Consider the following 25,811-nt stretch of genomic DNA (forward strand, 5'->3'; position numbering starts at 1 on the left):
ATCAGCTGTTCTGACACAAAGGTCTCTGTCCTGAAGTCTAAATCGAGCTCTTTTTCCTCATCTGCCTTCCCTCCGGACTTTGGATTTAGAGACGGATTTTGCTGAGAGCCGTCAGAGGGAATGATTAGACGGACGGCGTATCTGATCGTGAAACTGACTGTCAAAAGAGCAATCAGGGCAGGGAGCTAAGGTTACTCTTTTTTTTCCCCGCTTTCGCCAAAGCTTTGAATTCAAAGAAGGACTTAGCTGTGAACTTTCTGAGGCAAAGGATTAGACAGACAACACCTTTTATCTAAAACTGAGACAATGGCCGAGAATTTGGAAAGAAGTGACAGTGAAACGAGAGCGAGTTACTGCTCTTACTCCTCGTGGTTGAAAAAAACCCCAAATCTTTAACTTATTTAAAAGCAAAATACTGAAGCATAGCGGTATCAGCAGTAAAATGCAGTTAAGCATCAAAATTCCTCCCTGAGGAATATTCCTTTCAGCGCATTAACTCAGAATAATAATTATTTTACAGTCGTAGGTATAAAATTCTCAAGGGTTAACTGAAGTGAGGATGTTTTAGACTCAGCTGACAAAAACACACGTAGCCTACATGCATATAGGACATTATTCTGCAAAGTCACTCATAATTACAGCAATCAGATAAAAGTGGTTGAGTAAAAAGTGTCCCTCTGGAATGTGGTGGAGTAAAAATATGAAGTCTTACAAAATGGAAATAAATCAACGGAAGTTCCACAAACTCAGAACTGTGCTCAAGTTTTGCACTCGAGTAAATAAATAAAGTTACAGTTAACATTTGGCTGAACTGATTAGATTCTGGCGATGATCTGGATTTCCACCACTGCTGAATATCATTTTTTGGTACCGTGTTCATGTGCCGCTGCCAGAGTCTGACTTCCAAGTTGGCCGCCGAACAGCCGTGCAGTCACATGCTATCTTGTCAAGAAAATCAAACCAAGACAACTGAGAATTGGAGAATTTTCCGCGCTGGTGGAGGTTTTGTGCGTCACCGTTTGCCCTCTAGCCTGCATAACTGTAGACTGTTTTTTAAATTTTGTTGTACTTGTGCAATGCCAATAAAGGCTTTTAAACCCCTTTTCACAACCTAAAATATCACTAACAGATTAGCCGGCATTTCCGTCCCACGTCCTGAACCGTGCAGCCGTCCCGCTTCGGTTTTAGATCGGCAGAGGTGTACCTGTTTATTTGTGGCATGTGCACGCCAAATTACATAGGCAAACCTCAGTGTAACTCTAACTGATATAATATAATAAATTACCAATCAATCGCCATCTGTTGGATTGCAATGAGAGATCACTGAGGTTTAACATCGGAGAAAATTCAGATTTAGCATTATTGATCACCAGTTTACCTTGAGGTTGAATATTCATACAAGACTTCTGCTAATGTAAACGCTGTAATTCAGGGAAAATATATAAATAAATAAATGTATGCACCGCTTCCTTGGTGTAAAAGTGGTTTAACAGGCTTATGTGAATTCCACAAAATATGATAAAGAGAGACAAAAGACCAGCCAGTCTGCTTTTTATCTGCTTATTGAACCGCAAAACAACGTCAACAGCCTGTTTTTACTGCAAGGTATTTTTGACTTGCACAGCGAATGCCAACATGGACAAAGTTTGTAATTTTACACTCAGCTCAACACAGCCTCCATGTTACCTGAGAGCTTAATGAAATGATTTCTGTCTGGAAGGCCACTGCGATATGGCTCAGCACGCCAGAGAAGGGATCAGATCGCATGATAACTCGGGGCTTTTTGTCTTCCAGGATCCTCTTTGTACGTCTGAGCAGAGAGGATCTGAGGGTTTTGGGAAACCGGGCCCGGTTCAGTTTGGTTTGGTTCGGCGTCGTCAGAACAGGCACTTTTCCGGCTCCTCTGGGCAGCGATGAGGGGAAAGCATCGACAGTATGGTTTAGCCGGTTGAGTCATCGCTGCACCTGGTCTAGTATTACAGGATTTAACGCCCGCATGCACATTCACACTAATGTTACCTTAATATTTGGGATAATCAGGTATCAGGTGTTTATATGAGGATGCATGTCACTTTACAATCACTCAGATAATCTCTTACCCCGGCTCTGTAAAACATGGATAAGATACCCAGGATGTTTTGATATTATCCAGGATACTGACTCATTCTAAGCATTTTGTCCACTTTACTGCTGTTTTTTGTGGTCTGGTTGATATTGTTATAGATATGGATGTTTATTTCATTTGCTTGTTGATAAACCAGATAAATAACACAGAGATTCTGTTCCTAGGATATCTGCAGGTTTTAGAAAACCTTTTTATTTTCATTATTATTACTTTTTTAGAACAAAGGTAAAGAAACAGGACTTATTTTTGATTGGACACAGCTACTTAAACTCCAGTATGGGGTTATTTTAGTGCCAGTGTTATAATATTACCAGTAATATTGATCTTAATCTGTATTAATCTCGTGTATAAGGTGATGAAGTGTAAATACAGTAATATAATGCAACATATAACACCACTGTGTCTCATTCACATGTTTTCCTCTCAATCAGATATCACTGAACACAAAGAATCTGTTAAAAACACACAAGTTTTGTAGCTGCCATCAAAATGAAAATTAAATAAGAAAGAGAAACCTGTGTTTCATGGTGAAACAATCTGAATATATATAAGACATTTCAAGGCTTTTAATGTTTTGACGGCTTAATGTAAGACCAGATGTTTATGTTTATGGTCGGGCTTATTGGTGAGTTGGTGCATGCTGGGATATCGGACGGCAGGCTAGTAAAGTGTGTGCATGAAGGATCAAAATCATACAAGCTCCTGTGTACACACATGCACCCATGCATGTACAGTGTTCCTGCACATGTGCACAGATGTACACACATGCACACACGCATACACACACGAAGGAAATCAGTCAACCACACAGTAAGTCATGCATGCATACCGAAAATTCAACCTAGCAATTATTCATGCACTCGTCCATATAGTATGACCATGTAGACACATATGCCCTTGTCCTGTTTTTTTCGTTCTCTCCCTCTCTCTCTCTCTCTGTCTTACATATACACAAACACACACACACACACACACACACAGAGCAGTGTGAGTGAATCGTGGTCACACAGTTCTCGCTGAGTCAGCCCTCTCAGAGCAGATGCTTGTACAGCAGTAGTGAGCCTCTGTCGGTCAAAGCCAAGAGTCAGACTCAAAATGTACAATTTTGTAAAATGTAAAAAAAAAAAAAAAAGTCCTAATCTGCAGGTTCCCTTTAATTCTGTGTCTATCTCCGGTGCCAGGCAGTCACTGCTCTGGTGTTTTTCTGGCACTGCGCTGCACAGCGAGCCGGGGTTGCCAGTTGCCACGCTGCCCAGATGAGTTTCGGAGTTGATTACACTGCGAGGATCTTGCTAATGAGAATCTTGGCAGCTTTTTTGTTTTAAATTTTAAGATTTTTTTTTTTTTTTGGCATTTCTGCTTTATTTGATAGTGACAGTAGAGAGAGAAAGGAAAGGCAGGGGGAAGTAGGGGATGACATGCAGAAAAGGGATCATAACTTCCATGGGTATGTCTCGTGAAGCACTTTTTGATCTGATCCTTCATGAGTGAAAATAGTTCCCCCTCAAAACAAGGTGCCACAGTAACCATCGGTTCAAAATCATGTCGGTAAATGACAACTACTGGTCAAATGATTGGTCATATGCATACTTAATGTTATATCAGTGACCTTAAATGGAAAAAAAAACACCTGCATCCACATAACTTTTTGATTAATCTTATTTGTCGTGTCACCCTGATGAAGACAGGAATGTCCCTCTGTGCCTTTTTTATTCCCCGCTAATGAAACGAGACAAATCTAACAGGAGGAAGGGCAAACAATAAAAATAATGTTTGCCTCCAGTGTAGCCTGGCTGTTTGTTCCTCCTTACATCTGCATCCTCACAGTCTGAAATAGCACAGATATGACTGTGACTGCACCGATCGCCTTATTCCAGATGTTTCTTGCAGTTGGGTCCACTGGTTAGACCCCTCCTGTGGCCCGTGAGGCTTCATGTCCAGTGCTGCAACGTCTTTTTCCTTGTATTTTCTGCTGAGGACGTTTGAGTTTTTGTAGGTGGTGCCCTTCCCTTTGTCTGTTCAGCCATGGCGGTTATCTCCGCACATGCAAATTACCCAGTTTTCCTGCGGACTAGAGTATTTATCCCAGGAAAGTGCCACTAGACACCAGCTACAGTACAGTAGTTTACATTAATATTCAGCCGTGCTCGATGGGAAAACTGCAAGAGGCAATTCAAGCAGTGGAAATATTGATTTTAAATGGTGCAACACTGCAGAGTCACAAATGGCTACAATAACATAAAATACTTACAGAACTGAGGATGTGTAATCATGGAAATTAGCCAAAAACCTGTGTCTCTTCATCTTCTTGTTTGTGTTTTTTTTTCCTACAGTTTTTTTTTTTTTTCAGATTATTCCTAATTATTTTTGGTCATTCAACTTCCATTATCATCGTCTTCTCCTCCTTCCTCTCTCCTGTCTCTCTTCATTACTTTGCATTTTGCTGCGGTTCATTGTAGTCAAAATACTGGCAAGAGGCAAATGCAACTGCAGACTCAAATAACCTTTTTCTTTCTTTCTTTCTTTCTTTCTTTCTTTCTTTCTTTCTCCTGCTCCTTTCCCGTTTCCACTTCATCACTCTTTCCTCCAGTTTTCCCTCCCCGTCTCTCTCTCCCTCTCTCTTTCCATCCTCGCCCTGCGGTAAAAGTCATCATATTTTGTGCGCATTTTATGTGCATTTTCAAAAATTCGGCAAAAGAAAGTGTAAATTAATGCGCATTTCCATCAACTACGCTAAAGAAAATTATTTTGCCAAAGTGGGTGAGTGCAGGTTATTATGTTTGCAAAGTCGAGTTACCAAAACAGTCCAGAAGATTTGATGAGCCGCTTTCTAAGAATATTTGTGTTTTGTTTGTGCTATGTTGAACAAATTGTTTCCATTGGCCTTTATTGAATTTTTTCATTGTCGATAATTTAATGTAACTCATCCACCTCAGCCAAACGTGCAATTTTTTTTTTTTGCGAGATTTGTAGTGCGAGTTTTTGCAGAAATCCAGTGTTTCCATGAAGGTTTTTCTGATGCATAAATTCAAAATTTGCATAAAAACAGGTAGATGGCAACCCCACCTCTCTCCAGCTCCATCTCTCTCTTCTAGCTTCCCTCTCTCTCTTTCCAGTTCTTCATCTCTCTCTTTTCCTCTCTCTCTCTCTCCTTCCTCCTTTAATTTTCCTGGAGCAGCCACAGCTAAGCTAATTGGACTCAATGGTTTCTGACAGATGCCTCCCCTTTTTTGTTCCCTCTCTCCCCTTGTTCTCTTTCCTGTTGATGCTTTGTGACGGGTTTCTTTCTTTCCTCTCATTCTTACTTTTCCGAATGTTCAGCAGCCATGGCATCGTCAGGCAAACAAACTCATGGGTGTTATTTTGGGGTATTTTTGTGTGATGTGTAACCCAGCCATGGGCAGTCATAAGGCTTGTGTATAAGCCTTATGCCTTATAAGACTTATTTACTTTGTGGTAAAATAAACAACATGATTATTCACATACACTGAGTCTGACTTCTTTCATTTCCCTGGATTTCTCACTCTCTTTCTTTCTTTCTTTCCTCTTGTCTCATCCTAAGAGACCTAAATGATATCTGACAACATATTCAGTTAGATTAAATATGCATTATATTTATGCATTATGGTGTCTGTGTGTCTCAGAACTCGAAGATACATAACATATAACAACGACTTCCTGGGTTTGACCCTGCTCTGGGACCTTTGCTGCAAGCTGCGTACTCACACTCTTATGAGAAAGTGATAAGAGCATGAGAGAGACAATGTGTGAAGGATTACAGCGTACAGGATGTACAATAATGTGGTACTGCCTACCACTGCTACTCTCCCTCACATTACTGAGCCAACAAGGGGCTCATACACACACTAGAGGTGTGTATACGTGCAATTATACAATATCATTTTAATAAATATATTCCTTTAAAGGCAATTTAAAGGCCTTTCATAGATTCAATGGAGAGTTTCAGTGTCCCACGTCAGTCCTACTTCCTTGAACTCTGTTTTCCCTTAAATTAAGTTTCTTCATAGTTTTTTCCATATTGTACGACAGTGTCACAAATTCTCTATCTGCTGGTTGCAACCCTTTGTTGAAGCTATGGCACAGTGATATTGGGTGAATATTTCAATTGCAAAATGCCATTGTTTCCTGGCTGCACCAAAGATAGAATAGAAATAGAAAATATCTAGATGTCTTGTGCATCATTTTGCATGCATTTCTCTGTAATTCAGCATTTTTGGAAACCTTGGGATCTCCACTAGAAGTTAAAGTAAAGTTTTTTGGGTTTGAACAGAGCTCAGCTGTGCGACGGTGACAAGCCTCCAGTGGGACCAGCAGAGTGAAAGAGATGTCATTGTGTGCCTTCACAAGAATAAACTCTGAATACCTGCCCTAATAGAGTCATTTAATGTTGGCAGAAATTTTTGTCCGCTGGTTTGGCTTTCATAAGCTCGTTTTGGTTGAACTCTACTGTGCAAGGAATTGATCATAACATGTGCAATAGCTCATGGCTGCACTTGTAGCTACATCTGTCTTTCTCTCTCCGACAGCCTTAAGGCCACACCTGAGGTCTGTCTGTCCAGCTGTCGCTCTCTCCCTTCAGTCCCGAGGGCTCATTTGGCTGCTTGTCGTGTCTTTCTGCTGTCTGTCTTCAGTCACTTTTGCTCCTGCAGACATCCGAGGAGAACTAGAAGCCCGTTGGAGCTGTCAGGTTGCCTTACATCTCTCTCTCTCTCTCTCTCTCTCTCTCTCTCTCACCCTCAGGAGGTCCTCCTGATGTGGGAAAGATGCTGGGCGGGGAGGAGAAGGAGGAGGACCCGGATGCAGCCAAGAAAGAAGAGGAGCGACAGGAGGCGCTGAGGCAGCAGGAGGAGGAGAGGAAGGCTAAATATGCCAAGATGGAGGCTGAGAGGGAAACGATGAGGCAAGGCATCAGGGATAAGGTAACGATGGGAAATACGTCTCACTAACTGACTGACTAACTAACTCACTCACTCACTAACTAACTGCAGGGGACCAAGTCATCAGGAACAAGGTGTGATTTATAGGCAAAGAAAAATGTGGGTAAACTATGACCTCCTGTCAGTATAAACAAAAATCATTTATCCTTCCTCCATTAAAAGACCCTATGGCCATTCTGCTACTAACCTAAAACTAACCTAAAAAAGTGAGTAAACTATTCCTGCTGACGAAAAGGTAAATTAAGCGTGTTCAGGTAGATTTGCCTTCGCCTATAATAAGAATAAGAATAAGAATAAGAATGATCTATCAGTGCTATCAAACTATCAAACAGCTACTGTAACAAATTAACTGCAGTCTAGTTCTTCTCTTTTTTGTGCTGCAACAGTAGTTCAGAAATATTTATTTGGGATTTTGGTCTAAAATCTGTTTTAGAAAAAGCTCTGTGTTCCCTGGAGTAGTAGTTCAAGACCAGGAGTGTTTGAATTTTAGACCAGAAAATTCCAAATAAATGTATTTTGAACAAATTTTGTACCACAAGAAAAAAAAGAGATAAGGTGGTTTTGAATATTTTTCAAGTACATGCTTGATTCAGCTGGATAGTTAATAACTAATTAAGAAGCTAAGAGGCGTAAGGAGGAAAGACCGGACAGACAGATGGAGACTGAGGGCAAAAGGGAAAAGGCATGAATGAATAAATGACTTAATTATGGAAAATCAACTGTGACTTCATCAAGAAAGGATGTTATCAGCAATAATCAAACGAACACGTGAACACAACAGGATATGAATAAACATGGATGAACAGACTCCAGTGTCAGGTGTCATATTTAGACCAACAAGGAAAACGGTTTTCGTTAACGCTGATGCCGTCATCATCAGTGTAATATTATCTCATCCATATGACAAGTCCTCACTTTCTTTTTTTTTTTTTTTTTTTTTTTTTCATGTGACAAGTTCTCACATGATGATTTTGGCTGCTGTCCTGGACGTCAGAACGGCTTCAAAAGGCTTCGCTTCTTGGCTCCACAGCAATTTATTTATTTATTGACTTCTTTTTAAAATAACAGACCTGCTGTGGAAATACACTTTATTATGTCACACACTATTTTTGTCTCTTTGGCTCTGGTTAATTTTAGCTTTTCCCGAGAGAATAAAACAGGACGGTGAGGAACAGAAGGGAGTTGACAATGAGAGATCACGATTTTAAATTGATTTTTTTTTTTTTAGATAGAAATAAAAATCCACACATAGACTATAAGAAAAGGGTGCATTCACTGTAACAAACAACAACGAGACAAGGTGGCATAACAAACAATCTTTTTTTTTTTTTTTAAATAATTTTTCTCTAATTAATCGGTTTCAGAGCTGTAAGGCTGACTGGTTGTTCTTCATATAGGAGCAGTGAGAAAGAAAGTGAAGCGTCGGAACAAATGCACAAAATGGACACCACATCTTATCAAATTTCTTGGTTATGTGTCCAGTTTTGTCTGGTTTATCACGGTTCATGCCGTGCACCATCCACAGTTTGTGTGAGGGAGGTGGAAGAACAGACTCTCAAGGACACACTTAACGCACATTTGAGTGCTGATGTTTGTGCAAAGTGAGTGGTCATTGCATTTTCTTAAATTCTGTGGTTGTATAATACTATAGGATTTAATATTTTTAGTATTTCGGGGTCAGCGGTACCATGGTAGCTCACCTGGTGGAGCTTGTGCCACGTGTCAGAGTTTTTACTGCAGCAGCTCAGGTTTGAATCCGGCTTGGACCCTTTGACACTTCAGTTCATTATTTTATTTGGGAACCATGCCATCCAGTTATCAGTGATTGGCCACACTATTTATAGGCCCAAAGTAGGCCTATCTCTGTACCGTAGGCCTGCTCGCACAGTTGCATATTTACAGCTGCTGCAAAGATGTGGCAGATCGTACCCTGAGATGTAGATCTATCTGTAGAGGGACGAGAACCTCTTAGGACGTTTTAGGCTACCAAGAGCTTTGAAGCAGTTTGGAGCCAGCACTGTCGGACACACCAGGCGGTCTGACCCTCTGCCACCACACATGCTGGTGCTCACCTTGGGCTTTTTAGCCACTGGGACATGTCAGAGGAAGCTGGGAGAGAGCATGGGCACATCACAGGCATCCATCAGCTGCACCATCCTGCGAGTCGTGGATTGAAAAAAAATCATCTGGTCATACAATGCATCAAATTCCCCAGAGGAGCAGGTCCCAGTCAAGAGAGGATACGGTTCTACTGCTGGTCTTCCCAACACCAGCGGTGCAATAGACTTCACATGCACAGAAAGGCACTTTCTCCAGATCCGTTTCTACATCTCAACCACAAGCAATACGACTCAGTAAATGTACAACTCAACTGTGACTCCCAGAAGCGCCCTCTGAACGCGGCCCCTGGACGGGCACACGAAAACATGAAGGAACAACGTGGTACAACACAGGCCACAGAGGACACACTAATAGCGTTTTTACAAAGTTTTCAAAAAGTTGACCATCCATACCAAAATGCTGACAGCCCTAAAATTTCTTTATACCAAGGTTTTGGTATAGGTGTGGGTTTAAACTGTGTACTGTACATTAAGTTCAACTCAAGTTTAATCACTGTTATAAAGTCATCCACTGCCCAACTTGTAACCATAGCAACATTAAAAAGCGCAGATACACAGCTGAGTTATCAACTTGATAAATCAACGACCGGGAAGGAAAACACACAAATGCATTATTATTAAATATATTTTTTTTTATTGTTTCCTCCACTGTCCTTTACATTGTTGGTAAATGACCATGAAATAAGCGTGAATAATCAACTCATAGGTGTTTGTTAAACTTAACTTAAGCTCAGTTTTCAGGGGATGAAAATGTTGTTTTTCATCCTCTGCATTACAAATGCATTATCAGATTTCTCCACATTAGCATAGACTTGGTCATCGTCTAGTTTTTATAAATGTTTGTAGTTTGTATAATGTGGCGTTAGGAACTGTGGCTTTTATTCATCTAACACTGGTTTGTTCACTCCTAACCGGCCTTTGAGTTAAACACTTAAACAGAAAGTGATAGTTTCACATTTTTATTTGTTTGAGCTAAGGAACACATTTTTGATTGAGTTTCATTTTTTTTTTTTCAAACCATTTTCAAACATTTATTTCACTCACTTTGTCACGCTTAGTTTTCGTCTTAGCGTTGCCTTTAAGCCCGGCTGCCTCCCACCACTGCTCTTTAGTTCAGTCGAGTCGTGCACCTGAGGTGATGGTGCTGATGCGGGGTTGCTGCAGTGATAACGGTTGCTTGGTAACCACCTCGCCACGGAAACAGTGGGAGACAGGGAGGCTGTGGGCGGGGTGGGTCGAGGGGGAATACTGCGAGCCAGCGAGATGGAAAGGGTCCCTCCTCCCCGCGAGCCTCACTTCCTCTGTTCCTCAAAAGTTTTCCCCCGGAGGAGGGAACGACTCCCAAAGTGCTCGTTTCCAGAGGGGTTTTGTCAGTTTCCCTCACACCTTTCTTCACAAGGCCGAAACTACAAAGAAATGTCTTCCATGAAGATATGCAATTAATGATTCATGTGAAATTCTACTTATTGCCTGGTCAGTATCTCTTAAATTTATTTTGCAGTTTTTGTTTTCTTTTATAAACGAGTGTATTCTTGTCACTGTTCACTGACTGTGCCAATAAAATTCAGTGGCTTAAAGGAACACCATGCAGTTTTATGATGTTTTAGCACCATGTAGCTGCTTTTGTTGTCCATGTCCTCATACAGACTCAGGTACAGGCTCAGGTGTGTTTCATTGGTCGTAATCAGAGGCAGTGTTTTCATGGGGTGAGGCAAGTTCTGCTGCCGGTTTAACACGCTGCTCAGTAAAACCCTATCACTTCACACTGGAGTGATTCACCCGTCAGACATCTGATCTGTATTGATCAGCTCTCGTGAACCAGCCAGGGCTGAGTCATTGTCATTCACACATTTGCAATAATATATCTTTATAGATAAAGGAGCGCACAGCTGGATGAAACCAGCTTTTAATGTCGATTTGTGTGCCTTTCAAACTGGTGTTTTTCTGACATTCGCTTTTTTTTCTTTTTTCTTTTTTTTTACATCAGCTGTCACAGTATAAACAATGATGAGCAGCAACCAAGACACCTTGAGGAACAATTTTCTATTTTTGTCACTTCCCAAAATATTTCCCAGAAACACAAGAAATAGGAAGAGAGAGAGAGAGAGAGAGAAAGAGAGAGAGAGAGAGAGAGAGAGAGAGAGAGAGATAGAGAAGTGGAGGGTTCGTAGCAGCTGCTCAAAAACAGGAAAAGGCTCTGGGGTTCAAAGGGATGGATTAATTAGCAGTTATCACACACACACACACACACACACACACACACACACGCACACGCACACACCAAACTGGTTTAAGTCCCTACAGTCCGACACCATTAGGCTACAAGATTTCTCACATAGCTCATGCCACATTGTGCTCTGGTCTGATGATATTGTATTATTCTATTAACTTGCCCTTTTGCTGAGATCATATTCTCATTCAGGGTCGCAGGCAAATGGGGTTATATTATATATAGCAGGTGTGAAGGATATTCTGTTTGCGGCAGTGGAAATCTGAGGAGAAAAGCACCAACCTTCTCACCATTCACTTTGAACAAACTGCCTACAGGACAAACCGTACATGGAAGGACTCTGTAGACACTGCAGCCCCTGTTTTGCATGTGAAATCTGGTTGTGATGTTTAAAAATAAATAAATAAATAAATAAATACATGAAAAAGACAAGAGAGAGAATTTTAATGCCCGTGCATTATTCGGGTCGCTCGCTACCTCACAGTTCTATAGTGTTGAGTCAGGATACTTCTGGTAGGATGCTGTAAAGCTGTGTTATGCATGTTGCATAACTGTATGACCAAGGAGAATAAATAAATTCAGGCAATGACGGTGGTAACTAGGCTTAAAAAGTGATTAATTTAACCCTATAAAGCCATTTGTATCATATATGATACACATTTTCAATTCTGTTTTTTCGTTTTCAGTTTAATCAATACTTGACCAAAATACTGTTGTATACCTTTGAACACTTCCCCTGTTCACCCTGGACCATACCATCGGCACTTCAAGTACATATCATATATCATACACCAGAAAGGTCGTGTAATAACTTTTTTTTTTTTTTTTTTTTTTTTTTTTTTAATTTTATTTTGTTATAGGACTAAATAAAGGGTTCAATTTAAAAAAAAATGGAATTTTCTGTCAATTCTCTCATAGTTCAGGCTTTATAGGGTTAAAGGTGCAGTCTGTTTTTTTTGGTCAGCTAAAAGGGTCTTCATCGTTGGTCCAGTGATAAACACCACGTAAACTCAACCCTCAGTGCTTTTTCCACATTTTTTTGAGTATTTGACTCTTGACAAGTTTGCATTGTGCACCTCTAAATGGTACAAGAACAGCTTTCGGCCATTTATATTTAGGCAAATAAACTTTAATTACAAGCTCACTATTAGAGTATATGGATAGGTGGGGTATCCTATGTTTTGTTTAGGTATGTTTCCTTAAATTTTAGCCACTTCAAGGAACCTAACTAGTAACCTATGTGTTGTATCGCTCCTATAGCAAGTGGCCATATTTCCTAAATATTGAAACCTCACTAGGAAGCATCTCTGCAAATGACTTAATGACATTTTTTTGCCATTAATGATTTGTCAAAGGTAAATATGTTGTATTTATTGTCAGAATGTGTTCGATGGGAAGAGACAAAATATTGATTTAAATATTGGCATTAATATGGAGTCTTGTAGGACTAATTATGGGGTCCTGTGCCTTCTCTCTGTCTGCGTCCTCTCCACCCTCATGGTGGCGGGTCGAGCCCTGCCCCTCCCTGCCAGGTGGTCCTCTGCTCACCTGGCTGGCACATGCCTGGTGGGCGGGGCCGCCTGAAGCACCTGGGCCTGGAGCTCCCAGGTGTTAAAACAGGAAGTTCCCAGCTTATTATGGGAGCTCTCCCCATCTGAGCTTTGGCATCATCTTTGGTTTGTAATATCACTGACTGCACTGACTTTACCACACCACACAACGTCTTCTTGTCTTAATTATATTCATCAATAAATGCAAGTTGTTTACTCCGACATTTGTTGCACGCCTTGCCTCCTTTGTCATAGCGTATCGAGCTGGGCTGTGACAATTTGGGGGCTCGTCCGGGACTTGAACCAGAAACCTCTCGCACCCAAGGCGAGAATCCTAAAGTGAAAGACAAAACTTTAACAGCATGGTTGTCACCTTGTCCTCCTCCCTGTTTCCTCTCCAGTATGGCATCAAAAAGCGCGAGGTGGCGGAAGCGGAGGCAGCGGCCGCCATGGAGGAACCGTCAGAGGGCAGCTTGACTCGACCCAAGAAGGCGGTGCCGGCCGGCTGCGGTGACGAGGAGGAGGAGGAGGAGAGCATCATGGACACGGTGATGAAGTACCTGCCCGGCCCGCTGCAGGACATGCTGAAGAAGTAGGCTGGCTGGCTAGCTGGCTGATGCTAACATTATCTATCTTAGCTAACATAGACTGCATTCACAACGTTGGCTTAAGTCAGGCGGTTTTTCCCATCCGTTTGACAGACGTGGACTTGTGTTTTGCTTTTTGAGGCATGTAAAATAAAGAGAAATCCGGTCCGTTCTGTCAAACAGGTGGGGAAACGACTCCGACGTGAGCTAGCAGTGTGAATCGCAGCCATAAGTTAAGCGAGGCAAACCCAACGGCCAGGTGAATGTTAGCTTGGCTAATGTTAATGTTAGCGAGGTTATGCTAAGGAAGCTAACTAGCGAGCAGAGGGGCTAGACGGTTTGACCCTCCGGACCGAGAGGTTTTAGATCAACTCCTTTTTTTTCTCTCCTCTGTGCGACGGCTGCGAAAAATTTCCCGCAGCGCTGAAAAAACAAAAAAAACAAAAAAACAATCTCCTCGTCCACTACGCTTTTCACTCAATTTATTTGTAAATAAATCAACAAATAAACACATAAATAGAAAGCCCCGAGTCGGGCAATCAATCATGTAATAATCAGTAATAACGAAATAATCATACTAACTGTGTGTCTGTCTCTAAAATAGGAAATATGTGATATCTCGATAAGCCATATTTTAAAAAGGAAATCTGAAGACTTATTGTGTGCTATTAAAGCTACTGTTCTGTTCATCCACGTCTGAAATTCATGTCAAAACTTTTTGCACATGGTGTTGCACATCATCTTTGTCCGACCTCATGTGAACCCCCCCAAGAAACATCCCCACCCGTTCGCCACGAAAACCCTGAAACATTCACGTGACGTAGTTGTTAGTAAAATTTTCTATTTCCCCGTTCAGTGTGTCCGACCTCCTCCTTTCGTCTTGCATGCCATTTGTCTGGTCAGATTTGTTGTGTGAATATGTACGACCCCCCCCTCCTCCTCCTCTATCCTCTTTTTCTCCTCTTCTATATCACGCAAAAATATTAAGGCAATAACTCTTAATTTTGAATGTGGTTTCATTATCATGTTGATATAATAGCAGTTAATAAAAATAATGACTATGTATGCATTCAGGTATTTTAATTTTCATATTTGCAGGGGTTTCTTTTTTTTGTTCGTTTGTTTGTTTGTTTTTGTTTGTTTGTTGTGATTTTCTTTCTTTCGATGAAGAATGACTGAGTAGCAGTCCAGTTACAACTCTTAGCTTTCAGCCATAAAACCGGAATTCAACAATATTACTGTCACCATCAGGATCTATAGAATAATAAATAAATAATAATAAAAAAAAGAAATATGTAATCATTTATAAGCTATTATGGAAGCAGTATTGACTTTAAAGAGGACAAGAGGTCTAGATTTTGCATCATTTGTTGTGTGTGAGAGAGAACAATAACCCCCCACCTCTTAAGTGAATACTGCAGTTTGGCTACCGATCAACGATTTCCTTACGGAGCAAAGAGAGGATGTGAAGCGACGCCTGATGCAGTTTTAATCATCGCCGGTTTTAGACGTGAGAATGAGCCGCTGGTGAAGTGGCACCGGAATGCCATGATGAGCAATAAAGGATTATCATGTATGTTTCTGCCTGAGATTCAATAAAAACTTTAAAACTTGTTCACAAACATAAAAAAATGCCTTGTCTTCTTTTGGTCAGAATGGCTGCAGGAAGTTAAGAAAGATCGCAAAAAAAAAAAACAAAAACAAAAAAAAAAAGTTCTGGTTCTCGCACTGGTTTTATTCAAGAATCTTGGAACTAAAGTGTAAACTGATCGGTTTAAATGTTATTTTTTTATTTGCAGATGTAAATGCAAGTTGTCTTGGGAGTAGAACAATACACGACCACTTGGTTCCCACTAGAGAACGACTGTTTTTTGGTTCCAGCTGAGAAGCAACTTTTTCATTCAGGAACCAATCTGCATGTGGTGGAAATGCAAAGAACGGTTCAAAATTTGGTGCACAAAGCAGAAGAGAAGCAGTTCTTTTTTTTTTTTTTGGGTGGAAAAGGAATATGAGATGGGTAGGTGAAGAGCAGCCAGAAAGAGACACAGACAGAAAAGGAGAAAGAGAGAAAGAGATGTAAAGAGGATGAAGAGTTTGACATCCATTGCCAGCACTTTGGACAACTCGCTGTCGACCTGCTCTGTTAGTTTATTCTGTGAAAAGTGTTGGGACATTAAAACTAAACATCACTTCAAACATCACTAAATGTGCTGTCTTATTTAAGAGATGACGGCAGTGGAGTTGAATAGTTTTATGAGACTTCCTGTTACAGCTTTTGATATGGCTGATCACAGTCTTTTTTATAAAACGCCTTGAAAGCCTTGGGTTTTAAGAACTTTTGATTAATTGGGTTTTAGTGATGTGGTGTGTAACACATGCATGGAGAAACATAAACCTTTGCAATGTGGAGTCTCCAAAGGCACTGGTGTTCATTCTCTTTTTATGTTGTACCAATGATTGAAAGATACAAGTTCACTTGATGTTTTGGTTGATGCCTCAGCTTCACAGACACTACACAAAGAAAAAATAATCTTTTTACCGTCAACAGCAAAATGGAAATGAGTTATCTTTTTAAGTGGGAATGCAGTAGAGATTCAGTTTGGAATCAAGAAAAAAACACGACTTAATACAATAACACAAACTATATTGACTATTTAGGATGCACAGGTAATAAAAATCTCTGTCTAAAGCAGGGGTGTCCAATCATGTGCCATCGATTTCACTGATTAGTTCCTCCTTCCTGATACAAAGTGAGGTGAAGTCACCTGGTGGAGGTCCTGGTGGGAATGAAAACCTGCAGCCTCTTGGCCCTCGATGGCACATGATCGGACACCCCAGGTCTTAAGTGTGCCACAGACCGTAAGATCACTCAGAGAATTGCTTAGGAAAAAATCAAACTAGTTGGACTGAGGACTCTCTGGATTTTTTAATTCCAAGTCGGCCCTGGTACCACAAGTCACTAACGGGCTCAGGGGGCAAGAAAAACTGACCAGTAACCAGAGTTTCATCGTCCGGCTGCTTTCCTCTGCAGTCTTTTCATCAACCAGTGAACAATCTGTGCTGCAGGGGAGAGGTGAGTGGACTGATTGTGCAGGCCTGAGCCTTCCAACAGTGGATCTCATCAGTGGATCCCAACAGTGGATCCCAACAGGGGCCACAGTGGTTCTTAGTCATTAAGTCACCGTCCAACTTAAGAGCCAATTCTGCAAAATGAAAAGTGCAGTAATCCACAAAGCTTTCACACACTGTTAACCCTCAGAAAGGTCATTGGGATTCACTTCATTTCAGAGTAAATGACTAAATGAATATATTTATTTTAACACTGTAAATTTCATTTTTTTTCCATAGGCTAAAGTAAAGGTTGTCCAATTTTTTATCATCTAATTTTATTATTTTTATAGTATTTCTATAAATTTGTTTTCATATATCTATATATTTGCTATTTTTATACAGTCTGAAAATATGTAATTACTTTCCTTACTTTTCCCTTCCCCTACTTTTCTTACTTTTGTACTACAAAAAATATATATTTTTTTAAATAAAATTTTTATATATTTTTTTATTTTACAAATGCTGTGCTGAGAATTGGTCGTTCAAAATAAAAGTGCTGTACTGGGCATACTGTATGCACTTAAAAATAGTAACTTTCCCCCTTTTTTGACAAAATGGACTCTTGGATTGTGGCCCACTAACCGAGAAGAAGAAGAAGAAGAAGAATACAGTAGAGGAAGAGGTATACACACACACACACACACACACACACACAGAGAGAGAGAGAGAGAGAGAGAGAGAGTGTGTGTGTGTGAGAGAGAGAGATCCTTTCTAACTTAAGAGTTAATTCTTCTATTTGGCCACAGGGTGTCAGTATTGTACGTGATGTGGGAAAACACAGGGATTCGGGTTTTTAATGAAGATACAGAGAACACACACAACCAGATGTAATCAAAGTGGAAGAGCAAAGAAAGACACCACTGACATCATACTTTCAAACCTGATTTATCTCATAAACAAAAATTCAACCAAAAAAAGGGTGAACTATCTAACAAAACACAGAGTCAAGCAATCAAATAAACTAAGTCAGAACCACCGGACAGAGGAGAGGAGCACAGATCAGGATACACAGACAGTTCAGGAGTGGCATTCCCCGAGTCGGTACCTTTCACACCACAATGTTTACATCCCACATCTTAAAAACTGTTTTTCGGTTCTGTAGCCTGGGTTGTGAATGACACTTTTACTATCTTGTCCCTCTTTGACCCAAAGCACTGAAACAAAGTTCAGCTGTTGTCACATGGGGACCCAACAGTGGCCTTGATGTGACTCATCTTGGGTCCCAAATAACAGATTAAGAAACAGATTATATTACAGGTCAAACATAGCTAAAGAGATAAAAGGAGCCAGACATTGGCAAAGAGTGCTCGGCTGATGCTGAAAACCTGAAACGTCTCTTTACTGTTTTTACATCAATGTCTGTTTGAATACCAACATTTAACTACATATGGGTAAATCCTGTACCATTTTGCATCCCCAAATTTATTAAATTCTAAATAAAGGACCAATTTTTCACTACTTTACAAATGGTTACACCTTTCATGATCATTTGTTGAGCGGTATCCGAGGCAATGATGAGCCAGAGACAAGGCAAAGATCATGACATTGTTAAATGGGTTGCCAATCATTTAAAATGTCTTTTTTTTTTTTTTTTTTTTTAAACTTGCATATCAGAGGTGGATGTTCACATCAAATACCCATGGGTTGCAGGATCAGTTTGGCACATACTAGCTTATTTTTTTATGAGTCCAAAACAGATCGATTCCTCATTTATTTTAAACAGAAATAAAGCCACACTTCACTTTGAGCGATCCTTACAGCAGAACAAGTTTCAACAGCAACCTTTCTTTTTGTGGTTATTTGGGCTGACTGTTTTTATTCAGCACCATATTGGCTATAAGTTATAGAAGTTATGACAACCACAGCATGGTAAATTACAACTTGCTTGTTATAGAAGAGAAAAAAAGACTGCCAACATAGAATGGAAGCGCAGAACAAATTCCCACCACGCCCTGCGAAATGTACAGCAGTGCTCCTCGTTATCGCCAACACAATGTTAAGACACTGCAGCTGGTGCAGCCCTTCTTCACAGTCCTGATGCACCTACACAAGGCCATGAGAACAGCTGCAGTTTGGTGGCACAGCGTTACAGGTCGGTTTCACAGACGTGACGCATTTGTCACCGTTGATGGTTAAAAACATTTCCACTGAGTTGGAGCCAATCCAGGATATTAGACAGGAGCGACACCTGTGGCATCAAGATTGCTCCACATTCAACACCGCTCTCAGTTTTGTTGATATCTACTCTTGATGCACTCTAAAGCCTGGATTGAAGCGTTAATCCGCTTTTGTGAAACCAGTCATGAAGATTCAGGGTACAACTATCTCATGTTCAAACACAAATTTCAGCTCCAGTAAAATAGCTGCAAACGAACACCATCAACAAATCAGACCTGGTTCAAGTTGTAATACAAATCCACTCAAATACTCACACATTTCTACTGTTATTTCTCCTCTTTTGTGCTCTTATTGTGATTCTTCATGTGAGAAGAATGAAACTAGGGTATGGTGTGGTTTCATGGATGCAGCAGAGCTCATAATACTTTTTCTTTTTACGCTCATTTCTCGGCCGCACCCAAAACCTAGTCTGGATACGCGAAACTACCTACATTGACTGGGTTTTGAGGAATGGCTTTGAATCGATTTAGCGCTGTGTTCAAGACAACAAGAAAGTGGAAAATTTCCTGCTTATGGATCGTAGAAATGCATTTGAACAGCCCTCCAGTTCGTAATTCTCAGGAACTGGAGGCTGTTCTCTTAGCTCCTGGTTCCCTGGTTCTGTTACATTATGACAAATCTTTGTGCATGACACACTTCAAGATCAATTAATTCAGGTGGAGGCTTGCGAAGCTGTAAAGTCAAGTTGTTGTTTGTAATGTTAATATGCACGTTTCCTCATCTTTACTTGCTTTTCCAACGGGGGCAAAAAAGCAATTCCAAAGAAACAAATGGAGCTTTCTTTTGGGCGTCCATATCATTCCCACCTCAGCGACGTAATGCTGAGGTGGGACGTAGTAATTTCCAAGTGGGAAGTTTCTCTCTTCCTGGTTGTCTTGAATGCAGCACAGCTAGAGGGCTGAGACGCTTATATCCCAAAACGTCTCTGATAAAACTCTTTATTCTCCAGTGTTAGTCATCTGACATGCACAACAATTTAAATCATGCTAGAATTTGTCCATTCTCACAAGCCGAGTCGCATTTTAATTCCGGAGTTGTCTTTCGTTTTTTGAGCTCACCTCATTTTGAATTAAATCTGCAGTGCACGTGAATACACATTTCATCATTGAAATTAATTAGTTTTTGCAGTCAAGTCGTATAAACACTGCCAGGCAGCGGCTGACCATCCAGCTGAGCCTCTTCTGAGCTTTAGATGCAACAGCTCTAGTTTCCAAAGTCTCATAAAATATCCTTGTCAATGGGTCAAAAATGTAATAGTAACAGTTAATGGCAAATAGTGTAATAACAACAAAATACATGACCTGATAGCTGATCAGTGGTGTGATTTATATACCAACTAAGTAATATTACATCAGTTAAAAAAATATGCTTGACCCCTTATAAAGTAATATTTGCTGGTTTCTGTAATAATATCATGCTGTCATCTGTTTATTACTTTAACAGGTTTTATTACATTTTTGACCTATTCAGAGCCACATGTTCATTACATTTTGTTGAAGTTATTGTTACTGCAAATGATGTGTTTGACTGGATTCTGACACCAACTCTTCCCCAGGTCTGTCACAAATAAATATATTCTATAAGTAGCAGACAAGTCTCACAGTAGGCAAGCTTCTATCTATCACTGACAAATCTATCTCTCACTTTATCTATGTATGCATGTAAGGGCAGATAGTAGTCACAACAAGATATTGTCTAGATTGAGCAGGAGTTTGGCCGTCTCACACACACAAACGCACACACACTGGCAAGACTGGGTGCAAATCCGTCATCATGGTTATTCTCAGAGGCCTTTAATTTATCTGTAAAATTTGGATGGGTTGACGGCTTTGGTGCTTAATTGGTTACAGATATCTTCTGGTGTGGGTCCATCTTGGAGCGAAATCAGAGGCGAAAACGCCGAGGGGATGACGGTAATGACAGCATCGACTCATTTACAGTAGAATGATAATAATTAGAATTCATTAAACCCAACAATAGAAACAGGGATTGCCAAAAGCAGCCCCTCTCCGTTCCAACGGGCCCTCATTCAAAACCAGCCCTCCAGTCCCTACATTGTGGAACCAAGACAACCGTGGAGATGTAGCAGGATGAGGGGGAGGAAAAAAATGGCAAGTAAAAATGGCACAGTCCGGTTGGTGTTGTGAAGAAAGCTACAGCGATGGTTCTTCGACTTTCTTGCAGCTTGGGACCCAAGTTTGAGAAACTGCAGCATGCTGTGATTCCCAGTCTCACAAACAACCCATTATGCCACACATCCCTTAATTTAAAACACAAAGAATTAATACATGTCAACATACTGTATCGCTTTTGAATGCACTCAAACCTCAGACGGACACTGGTGATTAAAAATCCCCACCGGATCCTTTAAGAGCTACCAAACAAGAGTCTAGGGAGTAGAAAGTAGAAAGAAACTCAAGACATTTCCCATGAAGTCCCAACCATATAACCTGACGTGGTTGGAGAGGACGTGCAAGGACTTCTGGGTAGACCGCCGGAGGCCGGAGGGTGTAGGGCTGAAGAGGAAGACAAGACGGCGTTTGGGTAGACGGTGGGGTCGAAGAGGGAAGGAGGGTAACCCTGGTTTCTACACGTTTGTCCGACACTTGGGGAAGATGGGTCCTCCCTCAAGCCTTCTCTTTCTTACTGTGGATGGAGGAGAGGAAGGAGAGAGAGAAGGAAGAAACAAGAAAGAGAGGGAGCAGGGAGAGGGGGTAGGAGGGAAATGGATGGAAGGGAAACAGATAAATTATAAAAACAGATGGTAAAAAAAGGCAAAAATTTTAACAAAGAAACAATTGTGCTGCTTTAAGTACTACTACTGCTATTCCTATCACTAATAGCAATAATAATAACAATAATAATCATAATTATGATCAAAAATTAGATAGATAGATAGAGATACTGACATTGAGGAAGTGGTATTGGTGCATTTATATAATCATAATCATCATAACCTTGAGCAGAGAGCAGAAGTTGGCTTGCAGGAAGCAGGAAGGAACTAGAAGGAGTGTGAAAGGACAGCGACTGACAACATCAAAGTCAAGCCACTTCTCCTCCCAGTGGCGGTAAGAGATAACAGGCTCCAGCAAGCAGAGCTCCTGAAGGAAGAAAAAACCTGCAAGGACGAACCAAAGACGCAGCAGAGAGTTCAGCTTGGAAGAGAGGAGGAGAGGACGGAGGTCAAGGCGGGAGCCGAGCGCACTCAGGCACAGTCTCGAGGGGAACGGAGGGACATTTACAAGACAGAGAACCGGGAAAAAAAGGAAAAAAAACAGCAGAGGGGAAAGACGGGTATTTTTAGCTTTAAAGAGTAGAGGACAGGTGAGGGGAGGTGAGCGGCCTGAGCGCTCGCCTCAAGGAGAACTGGCAAGCAGAGACAGACAATGAACTGCAGCAAAGAAGATACAGACTAAAGAAGAGAAGTGCAGAATAATGAAAGAAAAAACAAGACAGACGGATATAATGACGGTATCTGAAGCAAAGTCACAGTTCAGCCGAAGGAGAGGGAAGTCCGAGATCTAATTCACCAGCTGGAGGGAAATGTTTGATCAAGACCAGTCATTCATTAATTAGAAAATTTAATTTAAGTTATATCTGATATCTGTTCTTCCACATTGCAAAACTACAGATTATTGTTTCCTCAGAGTGACTTCAGCGATTACTTTTCACCGTTTTACTTTCATTTGTGTGAGAGAGAGTACAGGATACTCTTTCTTACATGGTGGACGTCTCGTTTTTAGAAGAAAACGTGTCCACTGGCTCGCAAAGTGCAACCAGTTTTCCAGTTTTAACAGTGAGCATGTCATAGAAATCCTTACGTCTGATCTCCGACACTGTGGGCAAAACTAGGAGTTCTTAAACCTTTCCAGCTCAGGGCCTGGTGAGAACGTTAACAAGAAAACATTCTCATCGCTCTCTTTTTAGTGCTGAAGAAAGCCGACCAGCAGAGATGAGCAGGGGATACTGGCATGGCAGAGGTCAGGCATGAAAAAAGCGAGAGAGGTGATGACAGGTGTGTGTTGGAATAGCTTGAGAAACACTCGGAGAAATGCGAGAGGAAGTGGAAGGCTCCGGCAGTCGGGACAAGAACCAGGAGGTGCTGGCAGGGGAGAGGCGAGGCTGAGCACTCACACCGTGATGTGTTTGTGTTTTCATTTTTCTTTCTTTTTTTTACTTAGTCTTAGACTTGAACTTTTTCCCGAAGGCCCTCTCCAGCTCGGGGACAGACAGAGTGAGGGTGAAGGAACCGTCTGAATCGGACCGGATTACCCGGGCTACAGGATGACGAGGGGAGGAAAAAAAGATGTTATGACACACACACATACTTTACTTTGAGTATTTGAACTTGATTGTAAATCATTAGGAGCTTAATTTTTCTTGAAATATAATCAGAGAAACATGATAATAAAACAACATTCACCTTAGTACAGGGGTCAATGAATATTACAACCCTCTACTAAGAAGGTGGAATACATGCTGCTCTGATATGAATACCTCACAATTTAAAAGACATATAAGGACAATGGAAGACATAAAGACACATGACAACAGATACAACAGTACATACCTTAATGTGGTCACTCATTACACATCAGTGCCACATTGTGACATAAGGCAAACTTAAAACATGAGATTAAGACGGTACCGAAAAAACAGCTTTCTTAGTTTCTGTTTAAAATACTGACAGCACTTGGGACAAATGATTTTTTATATATGTTTTTATATTTGTACCCTCTCCCCAAAGCAAACGGCTCCGACTTGATACGCATCTGCTTATGATGATCTTATGATGCCCCATATTCCCTTACACGCATCGCTCCAAGTAAAGTCATTTAATCCCATTTTACTGCCAGATTGCTGCATCCTGCTGCACCTCTGAGAGGAATCATTTGGATAAACCATATATACTTTCCCTTTTCCTATTAGGTGGAATACTAATCCATAAAACACGTCCTAATCCCAAAATAATGTTAAACTTTACAATAATACGCATTTAATTCTGATTCCGTTGGATTAACAATTAAAATTTAAAATCTAAAATCAAGTCCTAACCCGTAACAAACCTATCCTCATGAAATATGTCAAATACACCTTTTCACTTGTGAAAATTTACATTTCACATGTGAATTTCCCATTTTCACATTGGTGATACTCACCTGTGAACTAATATTTTCAGGTGTAAAGAAAATAACGTCACATGTGAACTAGACATTTCCACGTGTGATTTGCTATTTTCATATGATTGAAATTTTCAAGAGGTGAAAAGAAAATTGCTCTCACAAAGTCATGTGGAATCAGCGTGTTCACATGTGAAATAATTAAATCACATGTGGCTGTAGATCACGTGTGTTCCAAAACCTCATGTGGTTTATTTGGCGTGATTTCACATGGTATTTTTTCATCAGGGTAACTGTAAAGCTTTCCCTAATCCACACCTAATCCTAACCTTAGTGCTTAAACCAAATCCTAATCTTGAACTAATGTGAAACCTTACCTTAATCTACCTAATACTGATTCTTACTTAAGGCTTTGCTCAAAACCCGATAATCCTCAACTTATTTTAAACTTTACTGTGTCTGCACCTAATCTTAATTCTAACCTTAATCCTTAACTTATCTTAAACATTACACTCTTCTGCACATAATATTAATCCTAATTCTCAGATAATTTTAACCCTGACCGTAACCTGGACCTAATCCTAATTCTAATCTTTATTTTTAACCAAAGATGTAAACCTGAACTAACCTTTAACTTCACGCTATTTTACACCTAAACCTAACTCTAACCTTAATCCTAAATCCAAGTCCGTATCTCCAACTAAATTTAAACTGTAGCCTAATCTACAGCTAATCTTAAAACTCACCATAATCCTTAAAACGTGCTCCTAATCCAGCACAACTACCCCACTGGTAGAAGCGAGGATCGGCCAAAATGAGCTCATTTCACAAAAATGTCCTCATTCCCAAGATCTCAAACTCAAACTTGCTCTAATAAGGGTAGAAGTATGAGAACACACACAGACACACACACACACACACACACACACACACACGGACTTGTTTATCAAATCCTCCTTTTGGAGCACAAATCACACACTTGTTTGCCGTCACATTAGAGGTCAAGAAGCAAACAGAGTCCAGTGAACGGAGCCTGGAGTCGAGCACATCAGACCGCACACACACACACACACACACACACACACACACACACTGGCCTGGATGTAAGATGAAAAGATTTGTCAAAGCGTCAACATAGAATGATATATCAACTCTTAAAACCACAGTTATTATAGGATTTTCTTTTTTTTTTAGTTTTTAGTTTTTAGTTGTTTTCATACCTACTTTCAGTTTTTAGTTTAGGATGAGATGGCTGTGAGAAAAAAATACAGCAAAATATTAAAAATAAATTAATTAATTAATCAAAATAATAATAATAATAATAATAATAATAATAATAATAATAGATACAAAAAATAAAATGTCAAATAATAAAATAAATCCATAAATAAGAAAAAAGTTGTTTTTTAATGTGAATGATGTGCTTTTTGCATGCAGGCTGCCCCCCTCCTCACTGGAGCATCAATATTTTTGTTTCTTCAACACAAAATGTCTTTTATGAAGTGATATCTCATTTCGTTTCTTCTTCGAATGAGTTTCCCACTTTTATCATGTTTTTTGCTTGTCTTGCTCATGTGCTTTCATGTAAAATCTGTAAAATCTGCTTTTATTGCCAATATAATTAGTGCCCTCATAAATATATATATAGAATATAAAACCTTCAGTCATTACATATTTGACAAGTCAGTTTAATGTACTAAAATTAGATCAAGTTTATCACCACTGTTATACAAGTAATTAAAAAATACATGTAGAGTGAGTGCATATAAACATTATGACTGTATGACTGCAGTGTGTGTGTGTGTGTGTGTGTGTGCATGCTTTTCTCTTTA

At 40.2% G+C, this 25,811-nt stretch overlaps 2 protein-coding genes across 4 annotated transcripts in view; one reads left to right on the plus strand and one right to left on the minus strand.

The window, feature by feature from the left end:
• The window catches only part of cplx2a (complexin 2a), a 30,718-nt gene extending 15,528 nt beyond the window's left edge, over nucleotides 1-15,190 (plus strand). Inside the window, exons 3-4 of the mRNA XM_030064068.1 lie at nucleotides 6,887-7,065; nucleotides 13,385-15,190. Coding sequence (XP_029919928.1) covers nucleotides 6,887-7,065; nucleotides 13,385-13,579 — 374 coding nt within the window. The 3' untranslated portion in view covers nucleotides 13,580-15,190. The remainder of the gene's footprint in view (nucleotides 1-6,886; nucleotides 7,066-13,384) is intronic.
• Nucleotides 15,191-17,608: 2,418 nt separating this feature from the next.
• The window catches only part of tmod1 (tropomodulin 1), a 37,991-nt gene continuing 29,788 nt past the window's right edge, over nucleotides 17,609-25,811 (minus strand). The window contains exons 12-14 of one of the 3 annotated variants that reach the window (XR_003928513.1): nucleotides 23,037-23,136; nucleotides 19,475-21,505; nucleotides 17,609-19,430 (exon numbers count right to left, since the gene is read on the minus strand). Coding sequence is in view for 2 of the 3 variants with exons in the window: in XM_030056820.1 (XP_029912680.1) it covers nucleotides 21,487-21,505; nucleotides 23,037-23,136 (119 nt within the window). In the remaining variant the exon portion in view is untranslated. Of the gene's footprint in view, nucleotides 21,506-23,036; nucleotides 23,137-25,811 lie in introns of all 3 variants that reach the window. The other 2 variants (XM_030056820.1, XM_030056833.1) reach the window with 2 other exon arrangements.

The sequence above is a fragment of the Myripristis murdjan genome, chromosome 1, assembly GCF_902150065.1.
Source record: "Myripristis murdjan chromosome 1, fMyrMur1.1, whole genome shotgun sequence".
Taxonomy (NCBI): Eukaryota; Metazoa; Chordata; class Actinopteri; order Holocentriformes; family Holocentridae; genus Myripristis; species Myripristis murdjan.